This window comes from Tinamus guttatus, unplaced genomic scaffold (assembly GCF_059628265.1).
Source record: "Tinamus guttatus ecotype Peru unplaced genomic scaffold, ASM5962826v1 Tinamus_guttatus_pri_ptg000208l, whole genome shotgun sequence".
NCBI lineage: Eukaryota > Metazoa > Chordata > Aves > Tinamiformes > Tinamidae > Tinamus > Tinamus guttatus.
Window position 1 is genome coordinate 8,715,958 of NW_028288742.1, and position 14,506 is coordinate 8,730,463.

The 14,506-nt window shown below is 39.2% G+C and overlaps 1 protein-coding gene across 1 annotated transcript in view; it reads right to left on the reverse strand.

The window, feature by feature from the left end:
• Positions 1-3,291: 3,291 nt before the first annotated feature.
• The window catches only part of LRFN2 (leucine rich repeat and fibronectin type III domain containing 2), a 150,147-nt gene continuing 138,932 nt past the window's right edge, over positions 3,292-14,506 (reverse strand). The window contains exon 3 of the mRNA XM_088524254.1: positions 3,292-5,346. Within this exon, the coding sequence (XP_088380380.1) occupies positions 4,428-5,346 (919 nt within the window). The 3' untranslated portion in view covers positions 3,292-4,427. The remainder of the gene's footprint in view (positions 5,347-14,506) is intronic.

Genomic DNA, 14,506 nt, shown 5'->3' on the forward strand with positions numbered 1-14,506 from the left:
CAAATATATCACAGCAAATAAAATTCCAATATTGAAAGTAAGAGTTTCAAGACACTGTGATTTAGTTTTCATCTGGCCTAAGACCTCAAAACAAACTAAATATAACAAATGTAGAGGGAGACCTTCATCATGTTTAGGGCAATTTAAAAGTAAAATATAAAATGTTAATATGTCACTTGTTAATTCCACATCCAGAATATTTCTATATCTCCAGGATTACCCAAGTAATGAATTACAAACACTGCACACAGAGGGCAGAGAGTCATTGACAATAGGTTTCAGGAAAATAGGCTGCCAGGAGTAAACGGGGAACTACATACACCATATGGTATGTTGTGTATTACACATGGGTTAATGGGTACAAAGCCTTGCAAACAGATGTGACACTTAAGCTATTGAAAGACTAAGATGTGTTCTTTGTTATCAGATGGAATTATTCATCAGCCTACAGATCTGAAATGCTTAAATGATTACTGCATTTATTGCACTCACCCAGACACCTTCAGGGGCTCTTTCTGGTCAGTTGTATTTGCAACCCTTCTGCTGGGTGACATGCGAGAATGAAACAAGCAGAGTCTTCTGAAACATTAATTTCTTCTCTTTCCAGGGCAAATCAATCCATAGACTGAGATGTAAATAAGCTTAGCCAAGGGAATGTACAACCTTTCAGTCTTGCATTATGCTAAGTGTGGCGGTACCTCTCATTGCTTTGTAGCTGTGCGTTGTTTTCTGAATGCCCTAATCTGAACGGTACTGGGTGGAGTTTGGAGGGATGTATAATGCTGATGTCCTCCATAGACCATGGGAAAGCAAATCAGCTGATGCTTTCCAGGGCTGGAAAACTCAGAAAAGACCTTCGAAACCAGAGCTAGTAAGGAAGATGCAAATTACGAGTAAATATTATGCTTGATTTTGCTATTCATATGTACCCCCCCACACACACACACACTTTCAAATTCATATAAAACCAGTAGGTTCCCAGCAGTCATAACTGAACACCACATTATTGCAAATTTCAGATGTTTCTTTTTCATTATCTTGTTTCATAGTCTTCAGGATGATATTCTGGGGCATTTGGTTTGTTTCTTTAGTAGAACTAACTATGTGCAGCATTTCATAGTGGAATCATATCCTGTACTTTCAAGTAAATGGCATAGTATATTTTTAGAAGTGAAGTTTATACTGCTATTACACAAGATGTCAAAAAAATTAACTTACAGAGGTTACACATCCATGTACAGTTGTCTTCAATTACTTCCACAGGATTCACTTTGAATTTTGCAGCATCTTTAATTGTCCAGGTTCTTTTTTCAGAAGGCTCTTGTCGATCTGTGTTGTTCTCTTCACTATCTACAGTACCTGACATTTGCATCTAACGCATAGTTGGTGCAGCCACATGCCACACTGTCACATTAATTTATGTGACAGCACTGTTTCTTCAGGCCTGCATAAATTTCTCAGCACAGGATTGTGGGATGGGGGGACTAGTGCATTGGAGCTATCTCAACTCCTCAGCCATGTGTGAAAATATTTAATACACCCAGGTAGGGTGACTATATATCAATTAATCAGCTACTGATTAGCAGTTTCCCTCAGAAGTGGAACAAGGAGGAATCTATTCAATGCAGTAGCACTGTACAAAAATATTTAAATAAAGAGCTGCTGAATGAGGTGCGCACATGAAAACTACAGCAGATTATAGCCAGGGCATAGTTTAGTAGGATGGCGCGTTTGGAAAAGGACCACTCATGTGTTAGCAATAGGGTGTTGATGCAGGGTTTGACTCAAAAGACAGTGATGTCTACCTGGGTCCTTTGGCAATAACCCTTTATTTTAAATCAGCATCTGTTGACTTAGGTGTAATCTTGTTTGAAATGCTTTATTTTGTTAAAAAGAAGATGGTATTGTATTTTGCTTTTGAAAATTCCTGCTAAATATGCTGCTAATATTGATAATGAACTCAACAGCTAAATCAAAAACAACCCAGCTACCATATTCAAAGGTAAGCAGAAATATTACGAAAAATAGTCTGACCACACCACACTATAACAAGTAAAAGAGATGATTAAATGAACTTCTTCAAGAGTCTCCAGTACAATGTAAATCTAAGTGTCATTAATGATTAAAAAAAAGCTGCCATCTGGACAGTTGGATGATGTAGATTCTGGCACTGGATGTGTCATTTCTCCTGAAAAGCATGAGAAAACCAGAGACTTTCAAAGATGTTGCAAATAAAGTTTGCCTGAAACTCTTCTGAATATATAAATGCTGGCTCTGAACCAAAAACCTACAAAAAAAAAAAAAAAAAAGGCTTCCTCTTATTTTAGCAGATTTAAGATCTGGGCTTAGATCACCGTTAAAATGCATTAGTGACATAGATCTGTATTAGTATAGCTATAAAGAAAAAGACATGGGTTTTTTTTTGCATTTTTTCCCCCACGCATTCCAAAGAGAGTCGTATTCTTTGATTCCAACTGTATGCCTAAAATCCTAAAGGCAATGGCAGTTTGAGGGAAAGAGAAAGCAAGCATGTACCTTTTCACAGTAATTTTTTTAAAGCAATTATTGCTTTAGGTTTCAAAGCATACCACAGAGCAGCAAATAAATGAAAAAACAGGTACTTTTCCCCAAGGATGTTTTTACTGTACATTTTGTAGCAAAAAAAAAAAGAGAGAAAATAAAGGAAAAAATATTCTGATCACAGGGATGTAATTTTCTATAACTCCAAGTAAGAAACATGACGAATACAAGATCAATACACAGCCATGTCACAATATATCTCTGAGCCTTTAAAAAAAATATACATAGAGTTTTTCACGTGTTATTTTCTCTGTGCCTTACACCCTTTCTCCACATCTCTAACAAAATCATAGGAACAATGTGCAATTTCAAAATGTTTCCCAGCAGCTGAATGTTGGGAATCAACAAATAAATAAACAAAACAAGGACAGTTGCAGTAGCCACCGAAATGCCGGAAATCACAGTAAAGTCACCAAGAATAACAAAATCAGTTGGGTGGGCTTGAGCATTTGCAAAACTACAGAAATGCTCACCCAAAAGGAAGGAGAGAATCAGTCTGAAAGCCCTAGAGATGACCAGTTCTTAGTTAGCAAGTACTTTAGTGAGGGTGAGGGACCGAGGCTTAGGAGTACACAGCCTGTATTGCAAGGGACACAAGGGAGACCCTACGTTCTGAAACATCCAAATTAAACTCATTTTCCCTGTCTAACTTGGAACATAATCCCCTGAAAAAGCACAAAACCTGCATTTCCTGTGATTCTTCTGATACGGTCAAGCCCTGTTGGGCAACTGTACAAAAGAGCTCTTGTCACAACAGAGTGAAAGTGTGTGCTTTACTGGTGTCTTCGTCAACTGAACAGAGAGCGACAGCATGACCTTTGCCAGAAGCAATTGGTATTCATAATGTGGAGAATACAGGGGAGCCACTTTTGTTTTCTCTTCCTTTCTTTTTTTTCTTTTTGGATATGAAATTTTGATTACTATTTTCCTATCTTTGATAGCTAAACTCCCACAGATATCAAAAGCTGCTGCAGTCTGCCTTGTGCATTGACAAGCAGAGACTATGAAGAAGATGGAAAAAAAAAGAGGATTTTTAAAATTTACTTTAATTAACCCCTAGATTTCATTTGTCCTAGGATACAAAGGAGGTGGGTTATACAGTACATCAGAAATTTGATCTTTGTATGTATCCTCCTTTTCATCAAGGGGATTGCTGAGAAACTGAAAATAATACACAAAAACTCACGGAAACATACTTTTTGCTGCAGGGTAAGGAAACAACCCCAAACCAGTGACAAGGCAAACAAAATAAAAAAAAATCATCAAATCCCAACCAAAAGCCCACTGGACAGTAGGCATTGTTATTTTCCCAGATGTCACTGTTAACGCCACAATATTAAGCTAAACATTTGCTCTGATCTGTCCCTCTGGATGCCCTGACTGCACTTTTGAGAATGTCACTTCAGTAACAGCCAGAGACATCTTAGCACCAGTCTTGTATCTGCAGAAGTATATTTCTGAGGTTAAAAGAAGAGGGTGGAAAAAAACCCCAAACCCTTCACAATCAGATTTGTGCTGTTAAGCCCATCTCACCCTCCTTGTTTAATCTTGTTTGTCGGTTCACCAAGAGGCTGAGAAACTTTTGGAAAGCAATGCTAAATACAACTAGTAAATTCCTTGAAACATTCACGCATGGTTTAGTTGGGGCCAGATATGAGTGGTGCCATACGTGCCTATTCACATTTCATGACCTTCTTCCTCTTTATCTCCATGATTTATTTATTTGCCTATCTTTTTGGCCGTTATGACTGAGAACTTTCCCACCCCTCTCTTTCCAAATACATGGCCCTGCAGCAAACCATGCTTTATGACACATGAGGTGAGGCAAGAGAGGGAGACACTGGTATTTACACTGTGCTTTCCATTACCCATTCTGAGCTCCCAAAAGTCCCTTTAGCCCCTATTAGGTCATTGTCATCGTACTGCAAAAGCATGCCGTTCACTGAGAGGCTCCTCTTTGTCCAAATGTTCGTTATCTTTTTTGGATAGGTGCAGCACTGAGATGTGGCAAAGTCCCCCATGTCAAAAGAATGGCTACGTTTAGTTTTGCCCTCCAGAGGCAACGTGAGGAGGCTGCGAAATTTGGACTCCGCTTGGCCCAGCAGTGGCTCTTTGTCCGAGTGGCGGGCCACTGTGGAAGTTCTGGAGTCTGTTGCATCCTCCTTTTTCTGACATTTCAGTTCCAGAGAGGCAAAAGCTCCCATTAGCCGGTCAATATTATGTTTTGACCTGGAGGGGGGCCTCCACTTACCGGACAATGTGCCCTGTTCGCTTTGGAGACTATAGTCATCACAGTCGCGGCTATTCGCAGAGCTGGAAGAAGAGGAGATACTGCTCCGCACGGACTCACAGTTAAACTCCATAAGTTCATTTCTCACCACCACTTTGGGGTTGACTTGGGGCAGAACTCCATTCTGAACTGGTTGTGCTCCATTTGTCTGTGAGTAGACATTGCTGACATTGGACATCTTCCCCTGGGAATTGTTGCAGACCTTGTAGCGGACCATGAGTATAATGATAAACACCAATAAAGTTGCCACAATGATGCCTCCAATGATCAGAATCATGGTCCCACCCAGGAAGTGGCTGTGCATGGACTGACACTGAGGATAGTCTTCTTTGGTGAAGAACTGGGCGCAGCCCACAATGTTGGTGGCAGTAAGGGTCGTAGCTGTGTCATCCCACATTGCCAGGACACAGAGGTCATATCCTGTCCCAGAAACAAGGTTGTTAACCACGAAGGCCTTGTTTGTAGCAGGAATCATCCTTTGAAAAAACAAAAAAAGAGAGAAAGAGAATAAAATAAGTTACTCTTGACATGTAGGGGAAGGCAGACATAAGAACATCATTTTGTTTATTGTGCAGGGTGCTGGCAGAGACGAGTCAGAGCTATGAAGTTCAAACATGCGTTCAAACTACCCAGTTGCTGTCACTCCAATATATCAGCATTTAGCATTGCACAAGTTTTCAGGGCCATCTCTCTAATATGCAATAAAGGAAAAAGGAAAAAGCAGTCAAAACTATTCTGTTATTTTTCTTTCTCCTCATCTGCATCTATACTTATCTTAAATGTGCCTAAATCTGAACAAATGATTCAAAAAAAAAAAAAAAAAAAAAAACCTGCCTGCAACGAGCAGTTATGAGCATGCAAATGATCTTTGCCTTTGCTGAGTCTGAACCTGGCAGCTGTGACATTGCTTCATGGGTGCCTGAACATTTGCTTTGTAACATCAGCAGGTTGCTTACCTTGTCAAGACAAGAGGCTACATTCAATCTGCACATTCCCTGAAAATGCATGGCGAGCTGCCACGTCTCTTTCTTTCCCTGCTCCCCCTGCTCCTTTCCTCATCTTCCTACTTCCCACTACGGAAAATGGCTCCTAGAAATGCAGATATCTGCTTTGTCAGAGATTTCTCCTTGAAACCACCTTCCTTTATTTGCATCAAAAAGAAACACTGGCACTTTGAGCTATGGAAGTGAAAGGAGAGCTAGGAAGATGCCTGCCAGGTTGGAAATGAACTGTTTTTTTTTTTTTCTTTAATGTACCCAAACCAAAATCTAGTTACAGCAAACTAATAGATAGGCCCAAGTTGTTCTCCAGGTTTGGCCATTTATGAATATTATTCTTTGCTGCCACAAAACTTAAGCAGTCATTTGCACCCATGCAAGGTTAGAGTATCACTAGCATTCAAAATTAGCAGATGGTAATCAACATGGTTTACCCCCACTTCACAGTGGTGCAAACTGCAACACACTAGTCAGGACAGTGGAGAATCTCAGATTCAGTGTCGGATGGGAGGAAGAGAATATAACTAAAGAGATATTCTGTACCTTTTTCTCTTCCCCATAATAATGGGTCTAAGTGAGAGAAAAAGGTTGAAATAATAATAAAAAAAGGAGCACCTTCTGACGTAGAGCTGCAGATCTGTAGCACCAGCAGCAAAGTAACCCATGAGGCACTCACACCACTGCAGAAACTGGTGTGAGTGCAAAGGGGAAGGTAAGGCCTGGCACAACAGGTTCTTTGCCTCAAACAGCCATCACAGTTAGCATAAATTACAGCACTCCAGAGATCTTTCTGTGCAGCGGAAGGGAATGTGCCTTCACAGAGAAGCACTGCTAAGACGAGCTTCTGGTGATCCTTGCATTTATTAGTTCACTTACACTTACACACCCCTCAGTCTGCCCACAGGAGAGGATGTGGCTCCTTTTTTAAAAAGGAAACAAATAAACAAAGACTTTTGTAAGTAAAAGTATCAGCGAAAGACAGCTGGAATGAAAACATCACCTGAAAGGTTTACTTAATGTTATATTTGAGATCTGTGGCAAATTTACTATCGTAGTAGGGACATTCTGCACAAAAAGAGACGAGCTTTTCAGAACGAGCCGAGAACACAGAAAGCAGCCCTCCTGGGAAGCTCCATATACATTCGTTCAAACAGTTGCTGATAGTCAAAATGGTTGTTCTGGAGTTATTTCTAATTGTTCTACCCTCCCTGTGGCTCTAAGGACAACACACTTGGGGCCACTGCAGCTGGGACAACAATTGTGCTCTGCTGAACTGTCCAACAGGTTTTTTTGTACTGATTGTTCTGTTAACTACTACTATATTTCTCTTTGTATGAACTCTGTCCCAGACATTACTAGAATTCACTAAGTGAATTACACCTGTATTTACTCCCACCTGTAAATAAGTGGTCCAGGGGGTTGACAATTATGACTAGGATCTTGGTCATAACTCTCAAAAAACAGAGTTATAGCACTATCAGTTAGAATAGGTCCTCACACCAGTCAAACAAAGGGATCCTTACATCCTCTCCAAGCAAGCAGCAAGTAACTGGGTTTATCTAGTATATAGCTTTCTATATATCTTAGGCAGAGAGAAATACACTAGTTCAGCTTAACACACCATGCCAATTTATATTGGAAAGTATCAGTAAATACTGAAAACTTCAAGTATTTACAACTTGTTCTCTTCAAATATAGATTGCACACAGACTTTCAAGGAAGTGTAACTGCCTAGAATATTTGTAGGCCTAGCAATCAGTGGGAGTAGCACTATAAGGCCCGTTCATTTTTGCAAGCATGGCAGTGATGCAAAGATCAGTCCTAACGCCTGGCTAATTTTGATACTAGCCATAAAAGCTCCTGTTAGCCTTCAGAAGAAACAGAGATTTCTAAACTCAGGCAGGCCTGGCAGCTACAGCTCTGGTAGTACTGGAACTAATAATATGTTTATAGTGGAACACAGTTGCAATGCCAATATGGAAAAAGTAATCAACTCTCCATCTAGAACAAAGATTTTTGGGTGGTTCTATAAATAAGCTTCAAATGTGCTTGTAAAATATTCAAATTAATGTTATTGTAAAGAACAGTTGAATGTAGATGCAAACACCAAGTTCAAGTATAGTAGGAGTTAAGTAACTAATATCAAAAAAGCTTTCTACCTTTGAGGGAAGACTAGACTTTTTTTGATGAAGTTGCCAAATTGTAAGAGCATTTTGTGACTCTCTTCCAGCTTGAACCCACCCTTCCAAACATACTGCCAGTCAGCTATGATGGATAACAACTCTTAACATTCCCCACATCTAAAATCAATGCAGACACATTTTCACTCTGGGATATTGATGACTCTTTGATTATCCCCAACGTGGGTAGCTGCAAGATGCCACTTCAATCTTTGGTTTACTCTATCACAGGTAACTCTTTTCATAGATGTTCTGTACTTTAACACCATTAATCACTGAGGACCATACTCTGCCACTTTGAATCAATACTAGGAGGTAGAAAAACAGAGAAGGTCTTTAAAATAGTGGCTGGTCAGCTCCTCCAAGAGTAAAATACAGAAAGATGGGTTCAGGTAGCAAGAACCTCTTGTCCAGTTCAAAATAGCTTTTGAAAGCTGAGAGCTTTTAAACTCAGAATATCATTGGGCTCACAATGCTCACAGCCCTCACATCAAGGCTCTCGAAGCAAAGGGCTTGATATTGTCCATATGCTCTTCAAGGCAGTATATATGGACTGGTAGAGCTGCTTCTTATCACCGAACTGGAATAGGGACCTCTACTACACATTAGCCTTATTTAGGAATAAAAGAAATGGCTGACTAACTCCATGAGGAAATCAATGAGTGAAGCACTTGCTTAACTTTAATCTGAGATTACTATGATAGCTTTTAATGTACACAGTTTAAGGAGTGTATGAATTGTAAGCATTGGAAAAGATTACTCAAGGGAAAGAAAACAAATACTCAAGCATAAGCAGTGACATTTAAGAGCAGAGGATCTAAAAACAGTCTTACTTCTACATGTAGATAGACAATCCACTTCTTAACAAAAGGGTGTTTGAAACTTAATTAGAACAACAACAAATTTGAAAAGCCTTGTGAGTCTTAATTCTCTCCCTTCTGAAACTTCACTGCAGTCCAGACACATATGACACAGCCATTTCTGTCTTTTGTCTCTATTTCATTTTCCTTGGTAAAGGAAGAGCAAGCATATTTCCTCCATGCTGATGTTGGATTTTTTTTGCTGGTAGTTAAGGTAGTTGCTGAACCATATCAGTGAAGATCAAAATATATCAAGGAAAACCGTTCATAAAGAACATAGTCTGACTTCTTTGAAAATCTTGCCTTTAAGGAATGAAATGAACATGTATGTCCTACAACTAACCTTTTTAGTTCTTTTTTTTAAAAAAAAAAAAAGTTAAAGCCCTCTTCTCTCAAAGGCACAATGACATCATTTACTGAAAGCGGAGGGGAGCTACTGGTCGAGATTGGAGCATAGCAAAAGTGCCTGAAATGAAACAGCAGTAGATGATCCTGTAAGAATTCAAGTGATGGGAGCTGTGATGGTGAGCTGGCAGTTTGCTTGGCTTTTGCAAATAATACTTTCCCTTCAGTATATAGATTTGTGTCTTGTTTTCTGAAAGCATCAACATGAGAGTTTAAGATCCATTTTTTTTTTAAAAAAAGGAAGCATAGTTTCAGCATTCTTCTTGAATTCAACTCTACTTTCTACCCCTACCATTAAAAAGTCCTTCTTGTGTTCTTGAAGATATAACTTATGTAACACATGTAAAGCAATTTTGTAAAAACTCTCTTCAGCTTGTGATGATAGTAAGAAAATTAGAAAATAAATGATTTAGAAATGCAGGAGAAAGAAAAAAAAGAGTTGTTGTTGTCATAATCCCAGATGCAAGTATTCACTGAAGCTTGCACAGAGAGAACTGGGCTCAGAATTTGGGAGACTTGACTTTTATTCCTTACTTTATCAGTAACACTGATATCAGGCTCTACTTTATCAGCAATTCTCAGTTCCTGAGAAATCATTTTGCTGTACTGCAAGTCTCCTCAATTATAAAATGAGGATAAGGCCAACAATTTCATTTCAAAAGAAGCCTGTATATGCCTATATATGGAAGAAAATCAGTAGATAATGTGATTAAGCTGTAATACACAAATGGGTTCTTTTCTTCTCTGTAACACTGGAGATTAGTGAGAGTGAACTCCTAGTTAATACTGTGGTTATGCAAAACTGGCGAATTAGAGAAAAGACAGATTAGACTAATTGGTTAGGAAATTCTGTTCCTTTCCTCCGTCATATGAGGAGTATGATATTATCTAGTCTTTGCCCGAAACTGGCTGCTTTAATAGAGGATTTGCCAGGAGCTTTCAAGGCATTTCCTTTGGAAAGGAACTTGCATCACCCCAGATCCAGTTTTATGTTTATCCACTAGATTATGATGCTTCTCTCAAGGCCCTTCTTAGGGCCATACATTATCTATACTGCTACGATTTCTCTTTTTCAATTAAAAGCATTTCAAACTGAAAGTCATGCTAATTTATTGTGTGTATCTGTAAAAAAAAAAAATCCCAATTACACAGAGCATGAATTTGTTGTGTCTAAGCTTCTCTTCTCAAATCCTTCATGCGGTTTCTATAGATGATGGGGTTCTGGTGCATGGGAATGTTTCTGGCCACTCTTTACCTTACTAGTGCAGTTGTAGCCTGTACACTGAATGCAAAGTAAATGTTCACAGTGTTAAACATTGTTACCATGCACTACAAGTTTTAATGCAGAGAGGAAAAGGAATGGGAGGTGCGATGGCAGTGAGAAATAGTTACGGTTCTGTAAATTGTATTCTAGTTATTTAGCACGCTAACATCCCTGGATAGGAATCTCTTACTCTAATAAAATCAATTTCACTGTAATTTCCCGATCTTAAATTACCTGAAACACACCATTGCATTCACAGAAGTGCAAAATACCACTGTCAGTGCTCTCAGAATTAAAAATTATTCCAGGGAATTTTAATACTGGAATCTGATGAATTTTGATTTTCCCTTCCCTTCTCTTTTGGTTTTTCTCAGCTCAACAGATAATTCTTATAGAATGATAATACCAGCTAGTTCTCCTTGAAAGCGCTGTAGATAGGTCTGGTAGAGACTTGCTTCACCTTTCAGGCGCAGTGCCCACTTTCAGTCCTAGTGGGATTAAAGTGGAATTGTAGAGAATAGGAGAGAGAGGAAGCATCAAAGGTGATATCCTGGGCAGCAACTGGCTAAAGGATCAGTAAAAAGACTGGGAAATCAGAGGATGGACTTCGCTACCAGGAAAAAAAAAAAAAAAATGGACACATAAAAAAGACCCTTAAATCCTAACGGATGTAACTTACTGGCACATAGATCTTTCTTCTATAAATAGTGATAATATGAGGTGTTATTTCAAGGAGGGCAGCTAAGGAAAGAAGGAATATCAAGCTGACATGAGCGAGGATGCAGGCAGAAAACAGCATGATGCAATTTGGTGGCTCTGGTGGCACCAGAGCATCAGAAAACAAGGGAAAGACAAAAGGACTCAAAGCAGCCCCCAACAGGGCACTATTGGGCAAGGACAAGGGCACATGGCTACCATCAAAATAATGGAAATAGATCAGTAGGTCACTGAATGGTGACCAAGATCACAGAAAGAGTTCAATACACAGCACAGTGCAGTCACATTCAGCGGAAGATCTTTGAGCAGAAAATGGGACAATCAGAAGGATAGTGATGTGCATTACAGCAGTAGGAAGAGTTTAGATGGTGGACAGACATTGAGAAGGCTGGAGAAAAGGGCAAAAACAAGATTGGACTTTTTTAGACTAGAAGGATCTAAATTGCACTGAAAATGTCACTTGCGATGCATTGCCCAGGAGCAAAAGCAACAAATTGATATATTTGGACTGTACAGTTAGCATTCTTCAGTGATGCCAGCTTTTATGATTTCCTTGATTTCCTATAAAGTTTTATGATCTATAATGTTGTCTTTTTTTTTTTTTCCTGAAAGTCCCAGATCTTGGAGTCACAGAATGAAAATCAAGGGTCAAATGTTATTAATAATCGAGTAAACCAACACTGAAGACTAATTTATGACCCTTAAAAATGAAAAAAAAAACTTGAAAATATAACTGATCATTCAAAAGACTCAAGAATTAAGAAACAAAGTGTCAAGTATTTTACCATGTGAAAGCTCATAATTGTTTCCTGCCTTATTCAAGACTTTTGAATCTAAGAATGGCAGAGAGCTATTGTGACCTGCACCTGGAAAAGAGGACAGTGGTATCTGACTACTGCTGGTGTCCTAGGAAAGAGATATTTTTTAGTACTAGCATTATGACATGATTACTTTGTCAGTCAGGCCAACATGAGTGAATGCCAGATAACACTGGGATGGAGTCAGGCTCAGTAAACACTAGCCCAACCCATTTCCTGCATTTTTTAATTTATCGGGTTTTCTTTACGACATACAATCACGATTTTGCCTTTTGATGAAACCTTTACTATTAAGCTCAAATCCTTTCATGATTTTCTGAATCTTGTGTCCTCATCACTCATGCATCCAGCTGTCTTCAGAGAATCTGTCTTGTCAACAGCAACACAGAAGATGCTTTTTTATCTCCTAATTTGCTTATGCTCTTTTCTGATCATTTAGAAAAGCAAGGTGGTGGCAGGGAGAAGATAGAGCCAAAAGCAATTAATTAGTCTCCCGTGAATTAGTGGGATAGGGAGTTACTGATAATTAATATATCTATGGAGCTACAGGGGAAAGAAAATAACAGTATTGAACAACTACCTCAGAGAACATACATTTCTGGTGAGATCTACTGGACTTCTGAATGGTGCCCACAGGGGATACACTAAAGCCATGCAACAGGCTACAGAATGAAGCATAGGCTTCCAGGGCACATTACTGCATGAGGCTACGAAGGAGGCACTGCAGGCCAAGGTATATTGCTCCTCTCCATTATACATTGCTCTATGTGTAGAGCAATTCCTCACAAGAGGAAATTTTCCTCCAGATTACTCCAATCTAGATTCCTACAGTAGGGATCCACAAGGCAGCAAGGCTGCAGGGCAAATGAGGCACTTCTGGGTGAATGAAGACCATGAAACCCACTCTGTGACGCCCTGCGTCAGAGAAGGTGCTCAGTTAACTCTCCAGGTGCAAGCTACTGCGCAAAGGCAACCTCATTTTGGTTAACACGGGTATGACAGCAGAAAATGAGACTTTCAAGTTCCTTGCTCTATTCTATCATTTCTTTCACCTGTACATGACAGCAGCAGCCATTTGGTGCCCTGATCATTAACCTTTAGCTCTTAAGGGAATAAAGACATAATCCAAGAACATCTGGCAGCACAGAAGATAAATTACATTCGATCAACCAAAGCTATTCAACTGCACATAGAACACCTTTCACCTCAATATATCTGGAACACTAACTGCCTCAGAAAAAAATCAAGTCCAACTAAAACATATTTAAGTTCATTAGCAGTGTAAATGAAAGCCCACGCAGCATTCCCATTAATAAATGTGAAGCTGGAGTACTTATGGAAACAATGTATAGTCATATTAATAAATTCACTCTGTATCATATTTACGTACAGTTAGAGAGCTATTGTAATTCTCAGTAATGTTTTGGAAAAAAAAAAAAAAAAACCTTAAAATCAGTAAGCTGTTCTACTGATAGTCACAACAACAAAATACAAAACAATTTCCAGTGATGGGAACAGATAAAAGTTATGCATGAAAGGTGTGTTCAAGTCTTTGAACAGTGTGTGAGACCAGGGACACTCCATTCCTGGGGTTTTACAGACAGATAGTCCATCTGCTTGCCTGAAGTGTCGCGCTTATTTTCTCTCTCTCTCTGACCCAACTAATTTTGATTTTTTTTTTCTTTAATGCAGAGCTGAACAGTTACACCAGAAAAGTTCATCAACCTACCAGCATGTAGCAGAGATTCCTAGAAAAGAAACACTACTAAAAATAATGAGAAAAATTAAGAGCTCAGAGGAAATTCATTTGCAGAAGTGTTTCTGATATTTTTCCGTCAGAACATAGCTGTGACAGTCAGCCACATGCTGACTTCTTGCATGCTATAAGTAGAGATGTCCACCTACTTTGAGGCAGTGAAATCTGCGCAAATGATAATGATAGGATCAAGAAGATATGACCAGAATCCCATAGCGGTTGATAGCTGCTGACTTTCCACAGGAAAAGGAAACTTCATGTGAGCTGGCATTAGATTGCTAGCTTACAAACTGCATGTCCTACAGGAAATCCATTCCCTACCACATTGCCTAGTTTTATGTCTGCAAAGTTGTGCTGGAATGCCACTGACCCCCGCCACTGCTTGAGGTGGTGTTCTGGCATGTCTTGCAATTGACTGGTCAAAACAAACTCCTGCAAACTGTTCCAGGCTACTCTGTCACAAAGTCTTTTTGTACAGCTTGGAGAAGTGTGGTGCAGCTAACAGGACAGCTATCAGGACTATTTTAACTCTTCCGAATAGCAGAAAGATTTTTATAGAATGAGTCAGAATTCTCACAACGGATGGAAACTCTGTGCATAAACTGCTATTTTTGCTTATATACAAGTGTATCTTAACA